At 45.4% G+C, this 26,467-nt stretch overlaps 1 protein-coding gene across 1 annotated transcript; it reads right to left on the bottom strand.

Annotated features, from left to right (window-relative positions):
• Positions 1 to 5: 5 nt before the first annotated feature.
• NAGA (N-acetylgalactosaminidase, alpha-) lies at positions 6 to 20,834 on the bottom strand. Its single transcript, XM_015427511.1, has 9 exons — positions 20,771 to 20,834; positions 15,144 to 15,318; positions 13,078 to 13,252; positions 11,001 to 11,178; positions 7,852 to 7,946; positions 6,117 to 6,278; positions 4,839 to 5,036; positions 4,532 to 4,675; positions 6 to 1,842 (listed from the first exon to the last, which is right to left on the bottom strand). Exons 2-9 carry the CDS (start codon positions 15,296 to 15,298, stop codon positions 1,654 to 1,656), a joined length of 1,296 nt encoding a protein of 431 aa, XP_015282997.1. The 5' UTR covers positions 15,299 to 15,318; positions 20,771 to 20,834; the 3' UTR covers positions 6 to 1,653.
• Between the last annotated feature and the right edge of the window lie 5,633 nt (positions 20,835 to 26,467).

Here is a 26,467-nt window from a genome sequence, read left to right as displayed (position 1 = left end):
CCTCCGGGGCAATTAGCCACACCTCCCTCCCGCAATATGCGGCCCATGTGACCGGGGCCAGTATTACTTTTGTTTAACATGAAGTCCCCTAAAAGAGATTATGGGAGAGGACATTGCTCACTGTACAATCTGCTACCCAAACTGACTCCCTTCTTTTGGTAATTAAGGTAATTAAGTTTCTAGGCTGTATGTACATTTCTCAAAACTGTGTACTGTCTCTAAGCTTAAGTTCTGCCCTGTTTTTTCACTGCTGAATTTTTTCCCACTCCCCAGAGACATTTATAGCCATTTTGTTTTCCTGTTATACAGAAGTGCTTCCTAACAGTTAACGAGTTGCTATGTCCCCTCATAGCAACAAGCTGTATGTATATTCTCTCTAAGTTACTACTTCAAAGATATAAAGCTAGCATGTAAAAATGAGTTTCCCCCCCTGTTAACAGGTAGAACTTGTGTCCCCCCCTCCAAAAAAGTTCCAGTATATTAGTCATTCATTCTCCTATTTGCTGTTCAAAGAACAGAAGTTTTGGCAGTCATGATGTTGACATGCCTTCTCTGGTAGAGCAGCATCCTGAAATACGTCCTTCAGCCTAAAGTGCTGAATTTTCAGGTTTCAATTCTGAATTATTTGGACTGTCATGGTTTCTATGACTATCCTTTTATTCCAAATCTGATTCAATAACTGACAAGTGAACTAAGTTACAGGACAAAATGTGAGACATTCCCTGAGGTGTGGAAATTGCTTCCATACTGGCCTGCTCATGGAAAGCCACAGCTTGGCTCCTGCCAATCTGCTCCACTGGAAGTGGTGACTTCTCTGGTACAAAACAGCCATCCTCTGATGCAAGAGGGAGAAGTGCTTTCTGTGACAAATAGACTCTTTTGGGTCTTAGGAAAACATCTCGCACTGGAGGAAAGATCCTCTGTTAAGATCTAACCCCTTATCGAGATTACCATAGGCTAGTCTAGTACATGTACGTTTGTGCTCAGTACTCATGAGTAGTACAAGTCACGGTTATGGCAATAGACAAGTGTTTCCATCGCCCTAAATACCTGATCTTGGGGACAAACAGGGAACCTTACAAGTGGAATATGACAGAGACAAACGATAGGCCACTACTGGACCCGAAGGACCTCTGGTCTGATACAACACTGCATTTGAAAATGTGATTCAGTCTCTCCCAAGCAGTATCGTAGAACACAGGCGTAGAACACCTGCCTGTCACAAGTAGAACTTCCCCAACTACTACTGCACATTTGAAAAAGATTTGCATATAGCCCTAGTATGTAGGCAGAATAGCAGATCGCAGCTCTCAGAAGATCATTCTCCACTGGGTATTAAATATCTACTGTGGCAGCTGATTCAGAATCATAAGAATAGTTCAAAATTCCCTTCTACTGTTTAAGGCTATCTAGATAACACTATGAGTATTTTAATATATACATGGTTAGGCAATCATTAAGGCTGCAATTCTCCAAGTACCTTACTTTCCCTTAGCCTGTTGAGGTAGATATACATTGTCTCCATTAGTACCCAGAAGCCATGCGTAAATTACCAACGTGTACAATTTGATTCTTTTCAGTGTGGGGTACTATCAGCCACACCAGGTTTCCTAAGATGCTGTACCAACCCAGGATTCATTTGGCCTTTTGATGTCACAGTGGAAAAGGGTGGAACTTCTTGGTGTCACGTTTATAAAGCTGGTTTAGGAAGCTGAAAGGCTGGTCTAGGTTCCTTATTGGGTAGACGTACCACATTACTACCCCAGAGGGATTAATGACCACCTTGAAGTTGTCCTCAATCTTCAACCCACTGATTATTTCACCAGTGTAGACATCTTGCACCTGCCAAAAACAAAGAAGCAGCATCAGCCCCAGTGTGCCCTGCACTCTTGAGGACTTCGGTTCCAGTGGACTCCCAACTGCACTCAAATCAGAGGATCATGATAGGAACTGACTTTAATCAGATGCCATCTTATGATGAGACAACCAGGTTTCCCGGGGAAACTGTCATGCCACGTATCAAAAGGCTTGTGCAGTGCCAAGGGCTACTCCTTGCCCAGGCCAGAATGAACAACTAGTGCTTACATTCATTTCCCCTCAAGAAGCATCCCAAATAACACAGGCCTTCCCTGTGAACCGTAATCAGCAGCATAACATTTTCTGCCTTTGTTCCCACGACTGGCAGTAAAAGGAATGAATTCGGATATAAATAGACCCAAGTTTAGCCTTGCATTTTAGGTACACTTTCACCACTGTGACACTTGTTAAAGTTCAGTTCACTTTCACCCCAGCCAGATCCTTCCACCACTATAACTGAAGTATGCTCACACTTCAGTATCAACCAACATGTGCAGATCTCCCCCATCTATCTTGCCCCCCCAGCTGCTCTCACTCCCACTGTATGCTTGCCTCCTGTTCTCTCTGTCCCCTGCTCCACTTCCCTCCTCCTCTCCCATCACCGCACTCCCCTTTCCTTCTGTTCCCTATCAGCTCCTGGGCATCACCATCAGCTTCTCTCCCCCTACCTCTCTTCTTTAGCCTTGCTTGGCCGAGCATTCCCCTCCCCCACCTCAATGCCTTTCTACCTCCCCTCATTGCACTCTCCACTTCAGGCCCTACCCTTCCTCTCCCAGATCATCTGCGATCCTTTCTTCCCCCCCTGCTCCCTTTAGGGCACACCACATGTCCATACATTACGTGTGGCCATTATTTAATTGCTCTCTGTTGTATTCCTTAATGTGTGTTCAATTGCTTTTTCATTACATTGCCCAAGTTATATTTTATTGCATTCTCTAGTTTTGCCCCCTTTCTTTCTGTCCCTGTATTTAATAAATATTTAGTTTAATTAAAGGCTTTCTCTGTCTCATATTTCCCCCCCATCATCATCACAAGCATGCGCCTATAGATACAGCTAGGATCCTGTAACCAGCTCAGGAGGTACATGTGTGAAGGACACACAGTCACATATGTGTAGCATGCTGTGTAACATAACGATTACAATAGAAAGCTGCCCAATTAATACACAGAGAAACCAATCTTTGAGGCATACGTTAAACATTATCACTGGCTGAGGCGAAATAACTAGCCTGTGGGAATTCATACAGGTAGATCATTTTAAATGGGACATGGTGAGAATGCAAAGTCCCACAGCTGAGTTCTTTTGTCCTCACCACCATCAGGTTTAAAATCAAGCCTAAGGCCCATTTGAGACAGACTGCGAGCAGAATGCAGTAGTTGTTTCACAGTGATGCTACTCAGCCAGTGAACCCTAATTGTACTGACAAGCTGGATTTTAAAGCACCAGAAGACCTTGTAGCACCCTCATCTCCTTGCACACCACCCGTCATAGACCACCCCGGGTTAGCGTGGGATGATGAGTCCTCATTGGAGCCCTGTGAGGTGGATTGCTCAGTATCTCCCCCCCAAAAGGGAACCTTCACCAGTGCTGCCAATGCCCTCTGAGCCAGCGGAACCCTTGAGCCAGGAGGTCCCAGCATGAACCGGCCAAAGTATCCCCAGGAGCAGAGAAGGCAAAGAGCTAGGGCCGAGGCCTGGACCGGGCACAGGCATGCATGCCTGACAGCCCAAAGCCTCCCCTTGAGCAAGGAAGTGCCAGAAGAAGCCAACAAGCCACTGAAGGATTTGGGGCCCCGCTGCCTCTTGTGAGTAGAGAAGCTGACTCAGCTTGCCAGATGAGGATAATGCTGGATCTAGCATCACCTGCAGGGAAACTCTCTATATAAGCCTGCAGTGAGGCTGGAGCCAGAGTGGGATCAATATGTGTGAAACCCTGAAGATGAGCCTACCAGCTGCGTGAGTCTTGTGAACTTTGTTGCCTTTGGACCCGGTTGCTGAGCCCTGCCTGCCAGAAGCTGTTGCTGTGACACTCTGCTGTTGCCCAGGGCTTTGCCTCTGGCTTGGTGAGCAGGCCACCACCCCTACACACAATCAAACTCCCCTCCCTTTCAGAAAACAATTTTGTTAAGACTCATGTTTGTCATGTGATATTCCCATACTAATGCAAATACACAACGCAACTAAGAACTAATTTGCACAAGCAAGCAGAGGCATGGTGGCCGTTTTCAATGTAACAATGTAGAGGCTGATCCACACGATAAGTCCACCACAAGTGAGTGGTACTATATGCATCTGGTGATTGTCACCTCCCTCCCACCAAGGGTTTGTGCATAATGGAGCTTTTCTCTATGAGAGAGTCCCAACATGGCTTCACTTAAGGTACCTACCACACTGTTGCTCAGTTGTGGCCACTGAGACTGTGGCAAGGTAGGTAGAAAAGGCACAATTCCAAGAATCAGTGGGTGGGACATGTAGGAAGCCAATGAATGACATTTCCCCAAGAGTAATATTTAGAATGCAGTACTACATGCACAGATGGCTCCTTGGAGATTACATCCCCAGTATACACAGCATGTGGTCTTGGAAGCCTCATTCCACAGTGGATGTCCGCCCTAACAGGTAGCATGCTGGATGGCAACTGCTACGAGAGGCAGAGGGTTCTTTCCTTACTTACCTCATATATGGCATTTTGTGTATAATTGAGCTTGGCAAGGGAGGTGGTGTAGTGATATGGCATGTCTGTCCTCCGGCTGAAGAAAACCAGAGCACTGGCTGAGTTGGAAAGTGGCCTCAGGAACACTTCTATGTGAGATTTCTCCTAGGAAAACAATGTGTCACTAGCAAAAAAGCTGTAATACACTTCCAGTATTAACCCCGCCCCCCCATCTAAGGTCTTTGAATCCTCTAGGAAATTCTGGCTCCAAGGAGTCACATGGCTTGCTCAGCCACTCACAGGCTCCAGGCCTCTCTGATTCTCTTACCTGAAGGATTCTGTGTCCTTGGATTCCCAGGGGATCTTGGTTGATTTTGATCATCAGTTTGTTCTGCAGAATCTCCTGGGAACTTTGAGAAATCGTGCGGAGGTCTGTGGATAGGAAAAGAGGTGCAGCAAGGATGGTCCATAAGGCCATCTGGGACCGGGACTGTTCCTCACTGAGACCAAAGTTTCCAATGATTAGCTGCAGGACACAGGAAGGAAGCAAAAAAACATGATACAAAGTCAGCAGAAATGGCTGACTTTGCAGACCCCTCTAGCTTCACCACATGGGAACGTGACAAGTTAGTTTACTGTCCTGGGGCTGGGTTATCCAGAACCAAGATGTGTCTATAGATGTTCTAAGAGGGTATTGTTAGGGTTAGGTGTATTTCCAGATCACATCTTGCCAGCACAGAAAGTAGCTATTAGGTGCAGAATTCAGCATCCAAAGTATCTCAACTTTTCTTTTTCATTAAAAACACAAGTTTCTAGTCCTTAAAACTCTCCAAAAACAGGCATCCTCTGCCTGTAATTTTTCAAGCCTGGTGAAGTCTCAGAAGATTAAAAAGGTTATGTCTGAGGGAATGAGTTGCATTTCAGTGGTGGGGGAGGCATTGCCTGAGTCCTATATAGCTCTTTATCTCTCCATATAAACAGTTGAATTAAATAGCAATTCAGAATTGATACAGTGTTTCACAAACATCTTGTAATCGTTACGACAACTCTGTTAAGGCCAGCACTTTTATCTCCAGTTGCTAAGGTGGGGGTGAGAGAGAGAATGGCTTGCCCAAGGCCACTTTGGCTCAGAGGCAAGATCTGAACAAAGGACCTCCTGGATCACAGCTTGTTCTCTTAGCACCTATCCTACACCTGCTCTGGGCACAATACACAAATCTGCATACAGGTAACTGAAAGCAGATTCTTCTTCATGAAGTGCTTTGATGGCACACATTGGGTCAATACAGGCTATACAGAAGGATGGGCCTTTCAAGGACTCCCCATTACAGGAGTCAAGGTACTGCAACATAGGATTCCCAAGAAGTCTCTCATCCAAGAAACAGACCTGCTTAGTTTCAGAAAGCTGGCACAGCAGCATGGGTATTTTTAAACTATACCCATGAGGACTGGGCCAGGAAGATAATTTCACTTAGCCTTGCACCCTGTTATGTAAAATGCTGGGAAGAAGCCCTGCCAAGAATTCTATGCAATTGCATTTTCTATCTTTGAAACTTCCCCTGTTAAGTCCAAGTTTTCATTTCAACATTCCTTGGTTCAATATTACCATGTCTGGATCATTCCAGTGGCCAGGGCCGGCCTGTGGCTGAAGCACATCCTGATTCTTTGAAAACCAATCCACAATGGAGAGGACGCTGTCCCAGGAGTCTTGAATGTCATCATAGTTTCTCCAGAGATTACAGACATTGGTCAGGAGGGTGTAGTTTACCTGGGAAAGGGTGTGCAAGAGAGTATGTTCCAGAGATGGACTGTTTACTCTATTAAGATCATGTGGTACAAGATGCAGGTGGAGAGAAAACACAGTACTGTGCTTGTCAGGGGTTGAATTAGCTGATGACAATGAAAGGGCATCTACCACCAAAAGGTTGAATTTTTAGTTAAAATGTGTTTGGCCATCCAACGTGAAAGGTGACCAAAGCGTGTCATCTAGGCAAAGAGAAGAATGCAAGACAGTATAGCAATTTAGAGATTATGCTAAAATACCAGAAACTGTGGGATTGTGTAAGGTATAAGTATTACACAAGGTTTGGGGAAACATATTTCATCAGGTAACACTGTACCCTGAACTGATACTTATGAACAAGTGCTTATGGGACAAGCCAGGACTCTCGATCGGCACCCTGTTCCTGTCCTATGGATAAGAAATGCACTGCTGCATCAGGCCAGAGGACTAATGATTTCAGCACTCTGTGTTCAACTAGACACCCCTGGGATGCTCCGAAAAGAAACATGATGGAGAGGGACCCCTTTTAGAGTATATTTTATTGCTTATCAGTGTGCATGGCACTGTACAGAGTAGACCACAAGATGACCAGCCCCTGCCCTGAGGGAACTTGCATCCCAAAATTCTAAGACTAAGAAGATTACTCAGGGAAGTGGAGGCAGGGAGAAATAGGGGAAGAATATGCATTCATGTAGCTACACATACTTAGGTGTCATTTCAGTAGGGGAGAACTAAGGTGTTGTGCCCAAGGCGTCAAGAAAAAGCTGTATCAATAAGAAAAAAAGATGTGTGTCTGTTAAGTGCTGTCTAGCCACTTTGGACTTATGGTGACCCTATGAATTAATGGCCTCCAGAACATCCTATCATTAACAGTCTTGCTCGGGTCATGCAAACTGAAGGCTGTGGATTTCATTATTGTGTCAATCCATTTCATGTTGGGTCTTCCTCTTTTCCTGCTTCCTTTAACATTTTCTAGCATTATTGTCTTTTCCAGTGAGTCTCATCTTCTAATAACATGACCAAAGTAAAGTACGATAGCCTCAGAAAAAAACATACCGGAAGGGAAGCTGTAAGGACTAACCCCATGTGGTACAATGGAAGAGGACAAATGTGATTGATTGGCTGTGTTTTTCTACAGTAATGCTGGAGAAAGAGCAGTACCATAATTTGCCTCCCTTCTCTGTTTTTTGTGTTCCCTTCTGAAGAGTCACGCCGAGAAGTCTGCCATCAATGACTCAGGCCTTCCCTTGACAGGAAAGGTGAGGCCTTGTCCCTGACATAACACCAAGCCTGAGAGACATTCAGAAGCAACGAGACTTCTCACTGGCTCCTGAGGGTTTCCAAAGGCCAGTACAAGATCAGAGAGGAACACTTGCTGCTTGCCATATAAAAGGAAATGCTTGCCATATTTCTACTCACCCCCTGCCCCAATCATCAAAATGGAGGGTGAGAAGCTTCAGCTCAGAATTCTGAACATGGTTCAAGGGGCAGCTGTGCAGCATAGTTTAAACCAAGAGAAAGAAAATACAACCCCAATGCCTTCTCAATGATGCCTCACCTGAGGTGGAAGCCCCCCTTGATATGCTGGCCAACTACAGGAATAGGCAATAAGGCGACCTGTTGCATTCAGAGCCCTGGTCATTCGAGGATAACCTTTTACAGACAAAGAGTGATAAAATATCAAAAGAACGGTCAAAGTAAATTGCTGTGGGGTCTTTATAGACATTTGGAGGATAGGCGCATGGTGAGAAGAAGAAAGGCATTGTTCACCCCATGAGCACTTCTCCAACTCAAGGTCAGAATCTACCTCAGTCATGAGGACTTACAATGTTTCTCAAATTGGGGTCCAAGTGACTGCTGGAGCCTGCAAGCCCTCTCTAAGGACAGAAATAGTCCCATTCTCATACCATCTGGTTAACTTGAAAATGAAACCTTCTCAGTTTTCTAGGAAAGGGGGCAGGGACTCTCAGAGGAAGGAGAGAGAAGAGACTTTCCTATCTTTCGAAAGTTAGGAGGTAGCAGAGCTGCCGCCATCCATATTCATGTAGCTTATATCTGACCTCAGATCACTAGACAGAAAATGCTGGAAACCAATAGCTCAATTCTAAATACTCTGGTTTTGTGGCACCAAGGAGAGACACAATCACCAGTTAGTTCAGATACAAACCAAACCAGTTTCCACTCTATTTTCCAATGCAAAAGGATTTCAGCATAGTGAAAGCACTCTGCATCAGTAGAAAAAAATAGCCAATGGTGACTTTTAATTGAATACTGGACGTTCAGATTTTATGACATTTTATATTACTATGAAGATAGATTCAGGTGGGTAGCTGTGTTGATCTGAAGCAGCAGAACAAGGTTTGAGTCCAGTGGCACCTTTAAGACCAACAAAGTTTTATTCAAGGTATAAGCTTTCATGTGCATGCACACTTCTTCAGATATACTGAAATGGAAGTTACCAGTCCATACATATAGGTAGAGGCTGAGCAGCAAGTTAGCATAGAGCATAATGAAAATAACCAACTTAGTTTATATGGTTACTATTTGTTTGAGTTTAATTCCAGGGGAAAACTTAATGAAGGAAATAAATATATCAAAATCAGAAATTGTTGTGCAGATGTACACTTCTTAATTGTGGAATGCTGAGGATAATTAACTGAGACCCTGCTATTATGCTCCATCTGTCTCCTCTCAAGCATGGAGGTGAACTTACAGCATCCTCTTCTTTGAGGAGGAATTGGCTGTCCCCAAATGCCCATTTTTATATATTTTATTTCCTTCACTATGCCCTCCCCCCCCAATTAAACACAAACAAATGGTAACCATATAAACTAAGCTTGTTATTCCTGTTTGGTCCTTGAATTTATTAAATATCTTCATTATGTTACATGCTAATTTGCTGCTCACCCTCTACCTATATGAATGACTGGAAACTTCCATTTCAATGTATCTGAAGAAGTATGTGTGCACACAAAAGCTTATACTTTGAATAAAACTCTGTTGGCCTTAAAGGTGCCACTGGACTCAAACTTTATATTCCTATGAGCCACTCTGAAAGTTCTTACAGATCCCTTTCCACTCATGTTCATCTTGCCTCTATGTAGACATTATTAACCCATAAAGAGCTTTATTGTTGTCTCTGGCACAAGCTCTCCTCCTATCAAGGGATGAGACTGATTAGAACTTGGGTCAGAGACTTTTGTGTTGTGGCCCTATTAGAATCAGCTACCTTTTGAGACCTGATATTGTAGGCAATATACATTAAACACAGCGATTTTACTTAAGCTTCTTTTAAAATCTAGCTCAGTATATTGTCTCCATGGGGCATGGGTAGCTTGCTACACACTTGTAAAGGGGGATGTCTTGTATGCAAGCAGGCATACAATAACTAACCTACAACAATCTGTCCAGTGGCTGACTTTCTTGGGGTGGGCTGGTCCCTTAACAGAGCAATCATCTGTGTAAGCATATGGCAAAGTCCTAATATGACTGTATCTGCAGCCACTTTGGATGCACTTCTAGAATTTTGTGACAAAATGAATATAATAATAAAGTAACAAAAAGAACCTTTTGCTTTTTAGGACAGTTTAAAATGGTGAGGTAATAAAAGGGGTCTTCAAAAGGTTTTGAATATTATGAATGAATACCGGGAACAGAAGTAGGTGACCTTATGCAACTTCAAGAGTAACAATCCTATAGAGTGTGTATCTGTCTCAGCATAAAAGAAATATGCTCATAGAGCATCTCCAAGTCCAATAACAAAGACTGATAAAGTCAACGTGATTTAAATCATGATTTCAATCCAATTTACAGTTCTGAAATCTGTATCTTCCTGAACATACATGCATACTTAATGCTTATAGCACTAATTAATCCTCACTGGTTAGCTACTAAACTGACCATTATGCCATTTCAGAGTATACCAGTCACTTTGAACAGGTAGCCCACTCACACTATGGAATTATACCAGCTCAGAGAGATTTCTGTTTGGCTCTCTGTACATATGGAATGATATTAAACAAGATCACTTAATTGAAGGCTAAAGCTGTAAGCAGAGTGGGGATTACTATCAAATACACATGTGCTTTATAGGGCTTTAAGGCTCTCAAAGCAATGGCTGGGAGTTACTAGACAAACATTTTTTAAAGAGATGCTTTGCAAGCATTACATTGTTTATCTGGAAGAGTCACAAATGTTCACATTCATTTTCAAGGCCATAGTAAATGGAAAAACACAAAATAGGGTTCCATGGATGCCCAGATGGTATATTCTAGCTCCTTGTGTTTATGATGATGCACTTTCCCCCAGGTTCACTCCCAAGCCCAACACTATGCATGGCTTATTGTACCATTTATAATGCTTAACATCAGAAGCCATAATCCTCCCCGGCCCTTTTCTACGCAGAAAAACAGATTTTAATGTGTTTGATAGATACTCATGATTCAGTTTTACATACAGAGGTTGACGAGCTTGTTTGTATGCATGATGGAATTCAGATTTCATTTTAAACTAGTTCATTGTTAAACAGATTGTTATTATGATCATTTAAATAACAAAAAATCCGATCTTTAAAAACACTTTTATTTTTGCTTATATGGTTTAGATTTTAATTTAACCTGATCATTGTCAAGCGAGGGAGCAGCACAGGATTGGAAGAGTGTGAGAGATGGAGAGACACAGGGGCAAGCAGGAAGCCTTGGCTCTTACCCTTGGCCTGGTATTCTGCTGATGAATAGCAGCCATCTAGCTTCAGCATGTCGACCCCCCATTCTGCAAATGTTAAAGCATCCTGTTCGATCTGATCCAATGTAGTGCCAGGGTACCCGCCACAAGTGTGGGTACCGAGGTCTCCATAAATGCCAAGCTTCAGCCCCAGTGAGTGTACCTGCCAAAATAAATTGTGACGTCTGAGATACAGAGGAATTTGCAAAGGCAAGTAGAATAACTAAGCCACACTTGGCAATGCTTTTTATTTATTTATTTCGGCTTCTATCCCGCTCGAACCCCCCAAGGGGTCTCTGAGCGGCTTACAGTTACTCTATTATCCCTAACTATGGCCACAACTTAATCGGGGTGGGGACTGCCCTACCGGCACCCTGTAGATGGAGTTATTGTTCTTCTTACTCATGATTCGGCCCCTCGGCCCGTTGCTGACACAGCTCTCTCCGGCTCTTCCTCCTTCTCCTCCTGCGACCCTCGGTGTCGGCTGTGGTTGGTATATCCATTCGGTGCTTGGTTCACATTGGCGCGGCTTCGGCTCTGTCTGTCATGGCTCCGCCCACGCCTGCGCCTCACGCTCTCCCTGCGTCTCCTGGCTCCACCCTCCGCCGACGTCTGGATCGCTGCCGATGTTGCGCCCGGTTGTCATTTTTGCCGCCTGCCGCCGATGCCGTCATTGTTCTTCGCCTCGCCGCCAATGCTTCACCAGCCCCCCTGACGGGGAAGGGTGCTCCCTGCCATCTAAGGCAGGTACCCAATTTATCTACTTGCGTCTTGATATTATTGCTTTCGAACCGCTGGGTGGGCGGGAGCTCTGGCCGCAGTGGATTTGAACAGCTGTAGCAGCTGTTCGCAGATGTTACCAGCAGGCGGTTTAACCACCTGCGCCACCCTTGAGATTATGTACCGAGCACCTTTGTCTGTTTCTGGAAGGGAAAGCGTCTTTGTTCACGTCACAGCTTAATACTTCATGAGACACACAACTAATGTTCTCTAAGAGCAAGTTCACACATGACTTTCTCTTACACACAAGCAGCCAAGGTGTGTGCTGCCAGAATTATATGGGGAAAAACAATTAAGAACCAGGGGCACACAGATACAATTGGCAGCAATTTCTGTGACTGTGGCAGTACTTTTCAGTCACTGGCATTTCTGTTGATTTTTTTGTCACTGGCATTTCTGTTGAATGGACTGGTTTACTGCCATTGTCGCATTATGCTTTTCTTGTGAATGTGCATCCACAGACATGTGCTCATGTGTAAGGATAAAAGCTGTGTATGAACCTGGTCTCAGTGGGGCTTTGTCTCCTTTCTAGTAGCCAGACCATAAAGATCTTGTTGGAGTTAAATTCAGGATAGTACAAACTTTTCAACACTATATCAACAATGACTTCTGAGGGTTAGTTGTGTGGGACAAACACAAAAGTCATGCTGTTTGTCACAATCACTAACCCCAAAATACAGTCTAACCCAGGTCAAGCACCTCAAACTGCCCCATCTTAGAAAATTCATTCATCTGCCATCAGAAGCATACTCTTTCTCATACAAACCATATTTCTACTATATGGCTACTGTAGAACACAGAACTGAAGTTTGATTTACTCTTTCTCCCAACACCCTTGCCTTGATTTCTAGAAGGACAGCACATGGATATGAGGGGTTTTCTTTCCTTCTATAATCCTGGCCTGCTCTGTGGAGGATGTTTCCCCATTCCCCAAAACTCCACCCTAGCTCCAATCATCCCCCCAGTCTCTCCTGCAATGTCTACCTTTTGTTCCTGTGCTATTGTTGCCTCCAATTCCAGCACACCTGGAACAGCAGTAGAGGACACAGAGGCAAAGCAAGTAAAAGCACGTTGTGATCTGAAGAAATTTTCCACAAGCAACCCACTGGCTCAGACTCTCAATTAAGTACATTACAGCCCTTAATCCTTTAAGGAGTCATACGTTAGGAGCCCAGCGCACTGCTTAATCCTCACAGCTCATGCCTCAACAGAGGCTTTAAAAAAATCACAGATGAGATGAGACCACCTAGATCTTGCTTCTACACTAGAAGAGTCCACTCACATAATCTGCTAAGGCTTTGATCCCACTAGGAAATCTCTCAGGATCTGGAACCAGTCGTCCTTTGGCATCCCGCTCCTTTGCCATCCAGCAGTCATCTATGTTCACATACTCATAGCCCAAATCCTTCCAGCCATCGGTCACCAGGCAGTTTGCCATTTCCACGAACAGCTTTTCACTGCCCCACAAAGAAAACAGAAAACAGAAGATTTTTTTTTAAAAAAAGCTGAAGTGACCATAAACTATTTGGGGCAATATGAAACACAAAAGGTACAACCCCAGCGATCCTGCAGAGCTGCACATTGTATTGAAATATGCTTCCTATAAGTGTTGCTATAGCTTGTTCTCCCACAAATGGCGAACTTATCTCCATCCTGTGCAATCTGCTTCCAAGTGTCATAACAATTGTTTTCCCTTACTCCCCACAGAAATCTCCTCACTGCAAAATTACAAGAAGTCCTAATTTGTTCAGAAACTGCACTGACAAGGGAGTGAAGCAGTTCTAAGGGCTACTTCACTGAGAATCCATAGAACGTTTGGTACAAAAACACGGCAGAAGGAGCTATGTCCATTCGAGAACTACCCTGTATCTGCCCTATATATACGACTGTGCATATACCCTGTATCACACGTGCTGGTAGACATACCATTTTGTTTGTGCATACAATAAAAATATATGTTAAAAACATAACAAACAAAGTGGCCCAAACAGCAATTGCTGAACTCAGCTACTAAGATCCTAGTGTAGAACATTCCAGGCAAGGGCCCATTTTGGTACCCCTCCTTCCATAATCAGATATTCTGCACCAAACAGTAGGAAAAAACCCTGCCTTTTAGGATCTGCTGTTCAAGGAAGAAAAAAATAAACAGGGCACTACCACTGAGAAAGTCCTCTTACTGATTGCTGCTAGCTTGATCTCAGATGGCCAAGGATCCAGAACCGGCCTCCGAAGCAGGTCTCAAAGGACGTACCCAAGAGAGAAGGTGGTCCCTCAAGCACTGTGGTCCAGGTCAGCTCATTCATGAGGTAGTATTTTAGGGGACAGCAACCTCTTTCCTACCCCTCTGTACCTTGCACTTACCTTGCTGCTGCCTCTGTGCTAAGAGCTGAAAAAACTAATACTTCCCATCTCCTCCCCCAGTCTCTCAGCAGCACAGAAAGTTATCCATGCCCTTTAGGGCTTCCCAAAATCTTGTGCGATCCCTTGTTTTTGTGAATTTTGGCCACCATTTTGTTCGAGAATTCCCAACAGCCATGGTATGCACAACTTGCCATGCTTGTTTTAGAAAAGCTTGGGGGGAAATGAAGAGGCAAGAAGCATTAGCTCTTCTGGCTTCCTGGGTGGGGACAGGGCAGCAGTAGTCTCAGGCAGCCACTGCCAAGCCCCCAAAGCTCTATGGGGCTCCAAAGGTCAAAATCCATTTCTTGAATTGTACTCCAGAACATACTGCCAGCCAGTGCAGATCTTTTATCCTGGTGTGAGACAATCAAACTGACATGCTTCAGTTAGTAATCTAGGGGCCACATTCTTAACCAGTTGACATTTATAAACAATTTTCAAGGGCAGCCCCAAGCATACTCATTGTAGTAATCCAGCTCAGGTGTTACAATAGTATGGCTAACTGTGGCCAGGTTATCTTTGTCCAGAAGAAGCTGCAATGAGCTGTCAAGAAAACATAATTTGAGGAGTAGAAAACAGTGGGGGGGATAGTCAGAAAGTTCAATAGGGAAAGGCAGTGTTTCCTCTAAGCTGAGTTATTGTGAGCTAGCTCACAGTTTTTTAGCCTCCAGCTCACACATTTTTGTCTTAGCTCAGGAAGGATGGCTCCCGAGCAAACTAATTTATGCAGTACCCAAATCGCTCACTCACAACTTTAATGCCAGTAGCTCACAAAGTAGAATTTTTGCTCACAAGACTCCACAGCTTAGAGGGAGCATTGGTGAAAGGTAGACCTGTAGCCTATGGCAGGAAAAAGGGCAACACTGAGCATTCTGCAAGGGATCTGTCCCACAAAAACAGAGCTGAGCTTAGTTCAGACTGCATTGTTTCCGAAGTTCTTTCACTTACCTGATACAATTCTGAGGATCATTCTTGCAGTCAATATTACAACGAAATCGCTCCCATGCAAGCCAACCCATTGGGGGTGTTCTCATGAGCCCGTTCTCCAGAGCCTGGCAGAAGGAGGCTAGAGCCAATATGAAGACAAAGACTACCAGGCTCATGGCCACAAGGTGATGGATCGCTGCTGGAGACAGAGGTGACAAAGCTGTACCTTTCAATAAGAGACCCATCTCCCAACATGCCTTGTCTATACCTCAAGTAAGCTGCTAGACATTATTTCCATTCACTTCCATAGTCCACTGCATTGTCCATTCTTTTGTTCAGTTCTTTTCAAACTGTTTGTATTAGGAAACCAAGGACTCAAGGGCTCCCAATTCCTATCAGAGTGGCAGCACTTGTCACTGCCATTTTTGGCACTATTCTTAAGTTTGGTGTAGTGGTTAAGTGCGCGGACTCTAATCTGGGAGAACCGGGTTTGATTCCCCACTCCTCCACTTGCAGCTGCTGGATGACCTTGGGCAAGCCATAGTTCCGGCACAGCTGTTCTTGGAAAAAGAGCAGTTTCTGTCAGAGTTCTCTCAGTCCCGCCTCCCTCCCAGGGTGTCTGTTGTGGGGAGGGGAAGGGAAAGGAGTTTGTAAGCCACTCTGAGACACCTTTGGGTAGTGAAGGGCGGGGTATAAATCCAATCTCTTCTTCTTCTTCTCCTCTCCCATTATTTTTTTATCACTGTACAGATAACAGAGGCAAACAGTGCTGAAACTCAGTAGGATGGATGGCCAGCCTACAGTATATGGGAACAGGAAGCAGGTGTTTATTGTCCATTTGGACAGGAGGAGCAAGAGATTCTGCAGGACTCACAGAAGCATAACAGCAGGCTTGCACTTCTGCCTGTTTATACTGAGCTGCACAGCTGCTTCTTCCTTCCCTTAGCAGAGCATGGGCAATTCCACTCCAAGGCAGAGGGATGGGCACTACAAATGTTGCCTAACATGCATGAGAGCAGCACACTCAACAGTATTGCACTGGATTTGTGGCACACTTGCCCAAAAGGTTGGCCACCGTTGGTCTGGATACCTTCTATCAGTCAGTACACTTCTGCCTCATGCTGTGCCTTGCCCTGACCCGGCTTTCTTGACATCAGTCCTGAGCAGTGTTCCCTCTAAGCTGAGTTAGTGTGAGCTAGCTCACAGTTTTTTAGTCTCCAGCTCAAACATTTTTGTCTTAGCTCAGGAAGGATGGCTCCAGAGCAAACCAATTTATGCAGTAGCCAAATAGCTTCCTCACAACTTTAATGCCAGTAGCTCACAAAGTAGAATTTTTGCTCACAAGTCTCTACTGCTTAGAGCGAGCACTGGTCCTGAGAGAGCTCAGAAATGTGGTGGGAATGGGGCAAAACAACTTTACAGCTGATTAAAGTAACTCTGATCTCACAACACAGCAACAGGTTTCTGGATGCGTGTGGGCACTGTTACCAGGAAGTGTTTTCAATGTACATATCCTACTGGGCCAGGTGCCCAAGCGCCCTCGTGACTTCTGCTCTGCAGTGGGATGGCTGGGTATGCAGGCTGTGAAACAAATACACTTTGAACACATTGGGCGGGGCAAGAAGAACTGGCACCATCCCACTAGCCCTTCAGAAGCAGAAAACCAACATGCCATAAGTAAAGGGTAGGAGAGACCATGGCCGACCTGAACAGTAGAACTAGAAGCTCTCCAAGGAGCCACTCAGCTTTTAGAGGCTACTGTGAAGTAAAAACCTCACTGATTTTATCAGGCTATCAACAATCCAGACACATAACATGAGACAGACAGGGTGGCAATCTACTCCTGAGTTCTTGATGCAAGATATGTTTAAAGAGTAAACACATATTGCATTTAAGCCTAAAATCAGCAAACTAAAACCATTTAAGAACTAAGGAATTTACAAGGAGAAAAAATCCATCAAAGTTATCGGCCCACAACATTCTTACTAGCCCACTGGCTGTCGGCTAATGCCGCCATGGCTTGGATTGTGTTTTCCTCGCCGCTTTCATCCCAGCTCCCCTCTCCTCCTGGTATGCGCTCCTGGTTTCTTCCCGTTATCTCTACTGTGACCCTGGAGCTGAGCTCGGCTGCACTGCTTTTTACCGCTGAGAGCGAGGGCCGTTTTCTTTTAAGCACGCTTGCTTGCCCCTGCTTATTGGTCTACGGCCGTCAGGAGGACCTGTATGAACTGGGTATAATACTCTGTATTCCCGCCAGCCCCCCATTCCTGACACAAGCGTGTCGCATGATGACCTGAGTACCTCTCTCAATAAACTGCACCTCTCTTAAGGACTGTTGTTGAGTGTGATTGACTTGGGACTCTGCCAGAGTGTCAGGAATGAGGGGTTAGGCGGGAATACAGAGTATTACACCCAGACTCTGACATCGGCTCTCTCATACTGGTGTTAGCTAATTGTGACCCAAGAAACATCCACTTAGAAAAGCTTTTTTTCTGCCTGATTATGTGATAGCCATCCTTACTCTTTACAGGTGATTAGGCACAAGGAAACCAGTTACAAGTCTGGGCTGAGGAATGGAGCTGACATAAAACAAGAGAATGGAATTCCTGCACATTGCTCATACTCCAAGCAAGCCAGCATTTAACATTGTGGATATAAGAGCATTTCACATTCTCTTTTCATCCTCAAGCACATCAGGCAGCTTTGGTGAGAAACAGAAAGCATATAAGGTTCCCCATAACTCTGCTGCTAACTCCCAACATCAGCAAGGAACTGAAACCACTTTATTTGGTTGCTGTGCTTTTGTGCAGTGACTGATCTTCTCTTCTTGTTATTGAAGACGGCAAAGAGAGAACCTCCTATGAGCCTGAAGGAATCTTCATCCAGGGCTCTATGGAACTGTGGATTCATCAGCATCACCTGCACTGTCTGGGGAAAGCATATTCCTAGTTCTTGTTCTCACTGCCAGGGCTGGGCTAAGACATTTTGCTAGGGTGTGCCATAGCTTGCTCTGAAATGTTGTATACGCATTTCATACAATACCAGACTTGATCAATTGCTTTAAAAGTGTTGCCAATCCAAGCGGCTACTTGGGTCACTTATGCAGGTGGGCCTGATCTTCCTGCTCCTGACATGGGAAAGCAAGCATTGCAGGCAGTTGACATATGTCACCTTAACAGCACTGCCATAAGACACTGTCACCCAGGATCTCTTTTTCTCCAAGGAGATGCAGCATTACAATCATCTGCCTCCCATGGCACCCACAGTGAGTACAGTAGATGCCAAAATCCAAAGTCCTGAAAAGAAGTGGCCAAGTACTGACCAGAGTTCCAGGCACTTCATGCACTTTTTACCTATACAGAGAGACTCCCAGGGTGTGGGACAGAGATGCTGGTTATATTGTTCACTCAACTTTCAACCCCAAATTGGCCTATCAAGTAGTAAACAGCAATTCAATTACATTCCAAGCACTTTAAATGCTGGGGATGTAGGTTTTGACCGGGTATGGGCACCCTTGCCACACCGCTGCCTCCCTTCCGTGATGGCTGTTTGTTTCAAGGTGGGGAGGGCCTAGACTCCGGCATGATGAAAAGGTGTGCAGCCTGCCCCCCCCCCCCAGAGATAAGCATTAATGGTGACATGTATTTATTTTCCCCTCACAGCAGACAGCATAGATTAGTCAGCTAATACATACAGCAGCTGCACAATCTACAGAACGCTGGCAGGACAACAACTGTCCTTGCATTTCTAAGTTTCACTGGGGATGGCCTATCCCATCAGCAAATCTTATCCTCATTTTCCTGTCCTTGTAAAACAGGAGTGATAGATCCTATCTGCATAAATAGGTCTTTGGAGAGGAAGCATATGAATTCCTCTAAAAATGCACAAGGGCACTGAAGGGGCTTTCCTTCCCTTCTGCTGTCTTGGTAAATCCTGGAATTGGGCAAGTAGGACAATTGTACAGGATCTGTCTTGCCCAGCCATTCCCAGGCAGTATGTGCAAATGGAATGATGGTTCCCCTCTCAGAGAATGCACTTTAAAATGCACGCAGTGGGGCAAGCTTCGCATGCTTAGGAAAATCTGTACATTCCAGCAGTATTCTAAGGAGAAACATGAGCAATGTTTTCTGTCTACGGGATAGGTTTCCTATGCAACATGATCCACATTACCCATTCTTTTTTGGTAAGCATTATCTTAAGAATATCAAGGGAGTTGCATTCACTGCCAGCAAAAGGTATTTTGTTACCCCAGCAGCTGCACTGTGCATTGTGAGAGGGGTGGCTCAGAACCCTTAGGAGTTTTGGAAAGAATCGGGGGGGGGGGCACGGGGGTATCTTTCTGATTCACTGTCACCCAAGCACTTATCCAGCTGTACTGTTCCAATTTATATTTTCATTTACAAATTTATTTTAAAAAGAAACAAATGCTAGCCAGAAATGATTTTTTAAAGGTAGGGATGAAAGATACCTCACTATTACTTAGAGTGCTCCCATCTTGATGAAACAGGATTCTTACGAACTCGATGGACTCTACAGAGTAGCCTATGCCTCTTCATACCAAAACTAGATTTGGTTGTGATCAGCACACATCATGGTGATTGCTGGGCTTGAACACTCCTTCCCTGAGACTGATGACAGAACTCCAATTGCATTAATACTTTGAGATGAGATTATTTCCTAGTAATCAGGATTCTGAAACACAGTTCAATCTCGGTTGGGAACCCTGGTGCCCAGGAAAGTAGCTCAACAAATTAGAGGTAGTTGATGACTTCCACAGACAGTCTTGATACACTGTGTGATGGTGTGGCATGGAAGCCCAACAATTAACCACAAACACTGCCTTTTTCTGAACATCTGAATTGGCCCTTGGAGAGGGAACATGAGGTGGCTCAACACAAACATTTGATTTTCTTTATCATCCTTTGGGGATGAACTATATACAGAACAGAGATTCACTCCACTCAGAGACTGCAATACTGTCTGAACTCCCTAGGGTATTAGAACAACCCAGCGAATTACAGCCACCATTCAAAGCCAATTGACAGACAGCTAATACATGAGTTACACTTGCTTCTTTGGCTGCTGTGAAGTAACGGATGCACTTACAACACAGCAGCCTACCTGCAAATCCACATCTAAGCAACAGTTTGCAAATAGTTCACTGGAGAAAAGCATTAAGCTTCATGGGTGGATGCCACCTTTATAGAGTAAGGCATAAAAACCCCAGGGGGGAACCATGAACTAAAGCTTCCAGAGCATAGTAGACGTGTACCATTTCACTCTTCCAACAACAGGCGACTAAAGAACACACAACACGAATTCTATATAGTCACCCTAAGAGATCCTGTAGAAATAGTTCAGCAACCTCCAGACTGCTAGCAGACAAGCTTAAGTGAAAGGAAGCATTTAAAGAAGCAAACAAACATGCATTCACCAGACTCACCAAGGAGTGGAACTGAAGTTCCTAGTCTCTCATATACTCCTCTCTGCGGCTTTGTTTAGTATAAAAAGAGAGAAGCTACATGCTCAAAACAAATCGCTAACTGCAAACCAGACCCCCCTCCAATGAGGTAGCAGCACCCACCAAAGCACCTGCAAAAACCGCGCACCCCAGCACTGTCAGAGCACGAACTGCCAGAGATACCAACCTACACAGAAAAGGGGCAATGGAAAAGAGCAACTGGAAATCCCTTCCGAACCCAGCTGCGGCCAGTCACGTGTTCCCCTCCTTCCACTGGTCACCTGACCAGTTTGGGCGGTCTGAACACCGAGTCAGCTGATGTGAGCGCTCCGCTTTCTGCAGACAGCTGGAAGTCGAAGTGAGCAAAGGAGCTAGTTGTGGCCAGTCTCGAAAAGCAGAAAGGCGGGTCTGGCTTCTGCACCCTTGCTTTGACTAAGGAACTGAGAATCAGAAAGCAGCGTCATCCTCTCACAGAACCTCTTTCTGGATCACGATGAAGAATTATGCTATACTGTAGGCAGGTGGTGGTCTGGAATATTGTTGTGTCTCAAATACAACAAACTGTCTGGCGTGCTCCAGCAGTAAATAATTTCTCCAAACTTAACAGGACTATAGTTTGGACGCCTATAATACCAGCCACAGGAGTTCAATAGCATGCTGTCTCCCTGCAACAGCAAGTGACCCATCAATTGATTTCAGTGTGACTGCTTCAAGAAAGGATTTAGGATTGTTGCTCTGTAGTCCGATTCTGTGTATGTTTACTTAGAAATAAGCCACACTAAAGTCAAGAGGGTTTAAGTAACTATGTGTAAACTTGCATCCTGAAAGTGGTCTGTAAGATGACCCAAAAGCTGCAATCCTTTTACTTGGGAGTAAATCTCATCAAAATAAATGGAACTTGGATCTGAGTAAGCCTACTTTGTCTCCAGCTGAAAAGGAGTTTGGCTTTAATTCCAGTTTAACTGAGATTCTGATGCGCTATCCCAACAATTTTACCTCTCTGGTTGTGGTTTTACTGTCATCATTAATTGCAGGGGAAATGTCTACAATCAACAAGGCTTCAGATTGCTTTGGGATAGCCATATTAGTCTGCTGCAGCTGAAACAAAAAGGAGATGCAGTGGATGAATTGGGCTCAAGCCTATTAAAATTTAGCTATGATGAAGGAAGAAATAAATAGGTTGTATATCTCCATCCATAGCCAAAGGCAACTTCCATGTCCAGAGGCAATAAATTTTGAACACCAGTATTAGGAGGCTTCTAGGCTCTCTTTGGTTGGCCAGTGTATGAAACCGGATGCTAGGTCTGATCCAGCAGGTTCTTCTTATGTTCCTGTGATTACTATATGTTGTATATGGTGATATACCATACCATACCCAGTAATGTTTAGCTCCTGATTGTGCAAGAAAGATATGTATGTGTGTAACAGGGCTTGACCATAATAGGAACAAAAGCATAAGAAGCATATTTGTGGAGGCTGCCAGAATGGCCATCCCACATCTGGGAAAGTATCAACCATTGAAATGAGAGGATGCATTAATTAGGTAACCATTTCTAAATTAGGAATACATGGCAAACCCTGGAATCTGTGAAGGTCACCACATGGTCTGGATCCCTGCCCATCCTGGCTACTACAATCATGTAAGGACCACATTAATAAGCCCTTGATATCTATAATAAATCAGTCACTAACCCAGGGTACCTTCCCTCAGCCATTCAAAGACTTTGGTTATCTGCCCATTACTTTTTTAAAAAATTCCTACAGAAAAATGATGTGGCCAACTATTTCCTAGCCTCTAATCTCAAGTGATTGAGAGAACAGTAACAGACAAGCTGCAGGTCTTCTTGGATAACTCATCTGTTCTCAACGCTTTTCTGGTTTCATGCTGGCCTATGGGATGGAACGGCTTCAGTGGATTTCTTGGTCAGTGACTTTAGTTGATGATCACCATCTGAATGCAGACAAAGGCCATGCCTCTTTGGTGCTCCAGCTGAATTTATCTGCAGCCATTGATACAGCAGACCTTGTCATCTTGCTGAGGTGTTTGGAGGCAGAAGTAGGGAACGGGATGTGCCTTGGACTGGTTTAAATGGTTCCTCATGGACTGGACTCAAAGTTGCTGTTGGAGACTGGTTATCTTCAGTGTGGGATTTGTCCTGTGGGGTTCCACAAGGCACAGTCTTATCCTGCATTTTATTCAATCTCTATGTAAAGCCTTTAGTAGAAATCATTTGTATCTTTGGAACTGGCTGTCATCAATATGTTGATGATATGCTGCCCTCTTTCCATACAAATCCCCTGGTGATGAGGTAGAAGTCTGATGAGCCACTGCCTGACTGCTCTGGTTAAATGTCTGAAAGTGAACAAACTGAACAAATTGAACTGAGCCCAGACAAGATAGAAATTATGTTGGCTGTGAAGGTGGAGATCTTGAAGAATCTCTAATGGGGTTCAGCTGGGGTTTTGCTGACTCAGAGCCTATGGGATCATACCGGATCCAGCATTACTGCTGGAGATGCACATTAATGAGGCTGCAAAAAAAGTTTTCTTTCAACTCAGTCTAGTCCACAAGAAAAAACATACTTTCAATTCACTTTCAATCCAATCCAATGAAATTGCTGAGCGGTCAGGTTAGAACGGATAAAAGGAAGTACTTCTTCACCCAAAGAGTGATTCACACATGGAATTCACTGCCACAGGAAGTGGTGGCAGCTACAAGCATGGACGGCTTCAAAAGGGAATTAGATAAGCATATGGAGCAGAGGTCCATCAGTGGCTATTAGCCACAAGGTATAGATAGGGGCTCTGGGGCAAGTGATGCTCTGTCTTCTTGGTGCTTGGGGGGGTCAACAGTGGGAGGGCTTCTAATGTAATGGCCCCACTGCTGGACCTGGCACCTGGTATTTTTGGCCACTGTGTGACAGAGTGTTGGACTGGATGGGCCTTTGGCCTGATCCAACATTGGCGTCTCTTATGTTCTTATCTTAATCCACTTTGCAACTGGATTTTACTGTGTGAAATGGCAACATCCACTCACAAATGGTTTCTGAAGTGGATTGAAACTGCATTGTTTAGCTTGTGTAAAAAGTGCCCAGGGCACTTGCAAGGTGCCACATTCCTTCCAAGCAAAGAAGATGACTGACAGAAACTTGGAATCATTATTGCCTTATTTGCCTGATCCTGCAGGACCCCAGTCCCATTCATAGGCGTAATCTTCGTGGGGGCGGCGGGGCGTGAGCCCCCGCCGAAATTTTCAGGAAGATACTCAGCCTCCCCCGGGAGCCACCCTTGCTCCTAGCAAAGCAATGCCTCTGGTCCAGCCCCAGCCCCCCCCGGGAAATTGGAAAGTCTACACCGCTGGTCCCATTGACACTAGGGCTCTCTGGAACAGTTTCTCCCTGTGGCAACTCCCAAATCCTGCCTCTGACCATGTTTTTTGGCCATTTGAGAGTTCGGTGCTTTAACATACTCAAGTCTTCCTTTGGATGGAAATCTGTCTTTCAGTTCCTGCTACATCCACTTTTTTGGATTACTCTACTCTAACCCAGTCTCCATCATCATTCCCAGTCTCCCTCAGAGCCTCATCCTTTTCTTTCTAAGACCTCTGTCAAAGTGTGTTCCTTGCCTCCCCTTTCCCCTTCCCTTCTGCCAAGTGCTGAAACCCAAATGTGCAGCTCTTGAATACCAAGTGGTGGTTAGTAGGAAGTTTTGTGTCTGTGGTAAGAGTCCCAAAGAGGTGACTTCCTGGTGACGCGCACATCGGGGTTCCCCCCGGGGCTCAATCCGCCGCTGCCGGGGAATGGGCCTCTGGGGCGGGGGTTTCCCTGCCCCCCGGGGGGACTTGGCAAGCCTACCTCCTGGGCCCTGCACATTCCACAGAGGCCCCCAGGAAGTTTGTGTGGTGCTTTCGGCCCTGCAAGTTGCTACAGTGAGGCTGTGAGCGGGGTAAGATGTGGAGTCCCTGCTGCCTGGGAGAAGGCAGGGCAGGATCTGGGTTTCCACCCACACTGAAAGCAGTCAACCTCATGGAAATATGTCAATGATGGCCCAGGAGGGAATTCCTACACAGCAGCTTTTCACTTGGCTCTTGAGCTGCTTGACAGTTTGCCAGGAGCATCGGCCTGCTTCACCGCAGCATCGGCAGGCAAGGTGAGGCTCCTTAAAAATGGTGGAGGGGCTTGAGGGTGGAGCACCATGAAGAGCAATCAAGAGTGGCAGTGTGGCAGTCGGCAGCCCTCTGTGGCTCCCCAGCACCACCAGCTGACCCAAACAGAAACTCAGCCAGCTGGCAGTGGAAGGAGGAGCTGCATTACGACCCTGAGCCTTCCCAAGTGGAACACAGAGCTGGAAGGGACCTCAAGGGTCATCTAGTCCAACCCTTGTGCAACACAGAAAATTCCCCTTGGCAAGCAGTGGGAGATGGGGGGGTTATAAGGGGGAAGCCGTTGCCAATAGTGTAGGGTTGCCAAATCCTTTTAACTCACCAGTGGGGGAGGCTCCGTTCCGGCCGGGAGTTCGCCGTTCGTCCCTGCGCGCGCGCCGCTGCGACGTCACAAGAAGTGACGTCAGACGTCGCTGACGTTGGGGGCGGGGCCGAGCTCGTCGGGGGGGGGGAACATATGGTTTTCCACCCCGACGAGCTCAGCCACGCCTCCAACGTCAGCGATGTGACTGCGTCACCTCCGCTGACGCAGCTTCAGGGGCGGGGTTTCCCCCGGGCCCGGATTCCTCCGGGGCGGAACTCGGGGGCTCCGAAGTGGGGGGTTCCCCGCCCCCCGGGCACATTTGGGAACCCTACAATAGTGTGATACCACTTTGGGGGGAAATCCAGAAGTCATGTCATGCCTCTCTAGGAATCCCCAGAAACTCTGTTGTAAAACCATAGAGTTTTCAGGGAAAATTTCTGGAGGGAAACATGAGAGTGATTTCACACATCTCTTGGAATCACTGGAAATTTCTGTGGTGTTACTATAGGGTTTTCAGCAATTACTAGAGAGATGTGATATCATTTCTGGGCTCCCCCCAGAAGTGATTTCATGCCATAGGCCTGACAGCCATTTTGTTTTTTTCATTTTCCTCCCACAATTGTGGGAAACAGGAGCTGTGGTGGGGGATCCCCAGCCCCCACTCAGGGACTGGCAACACTGATCTTAACCCACCACCACCACTCAAACACACACATCAATGCCTCCTGTCCTGCAACGTCTCTTGAGAGAAGATTATAGGCACACGGATCAGCACATGGGACTCCTAATATGATTATCAGCGAATCCCTTTTCCCTTGACGGTTGATGGTAGGCCACGTTAGAGAGATGTGGCTGTCTGAAGATTTCTGTGCATGCCTGTTTGTGGCAACTCATCAACTGGAGATGGGAGGCAATAGTCTGATAGTGATTTTTTCACACTAAACAGACTCAGTTTCCAGTGTTTAAAGTCTTTCATCTGCTATACGATCCACCTCTTCAAAGCCATCTTTGGTTGTGACTACCCTCAAATGCTAGTGGTGTGCAGCCATACTGCTACAGATATAGTTATTCCATGTGGGGCATCACGAGGTCCTCCTCACCCAGCCACCTCGGACATCATCAGACCCTGCCCAATGACTCTCAGAATTTGAATGATGGTGGCCCGGCAATCTAGCATTCCCTCATTTCTGGCCATTGCCGGTCTGGCTTGCCATGATTTGTCCCTTCAGTTGTTATGGCTGTCACGTAGCTGGGTCTTTAAGACCTAAGTCTTTGCATGTTTCAGTAAAGTTATTATGCCTAAATTGTATCTGGATTGTATTAGGCCTACAGTGTCACTGGATAATGAGCACCTGTTACAAATTACCTAACAGCACCCAGCTAGAAGCTGTCAAAACAACAGCATGACAGCCCAAGAT

Source organism: Gekko japonicus, unplaced genomic scaffold, assembly GCF_001447785.1.
Source record: "Gekko japonicus isolate JY-2015 unplaced genomic scaffold, Gekko_japonicus_V1.1 scaffold660, whole genome shotgun sequence".
Taxonomy (NCBI): Eukaryota; Metazoa; Chordata; class Lepidosauria; order Squamata; family Gekkonidae; genus Gekko; species Gekko japonicus.
This window is presented reverse-complemented; position numbering and strand designations above follow the sequence as displayed.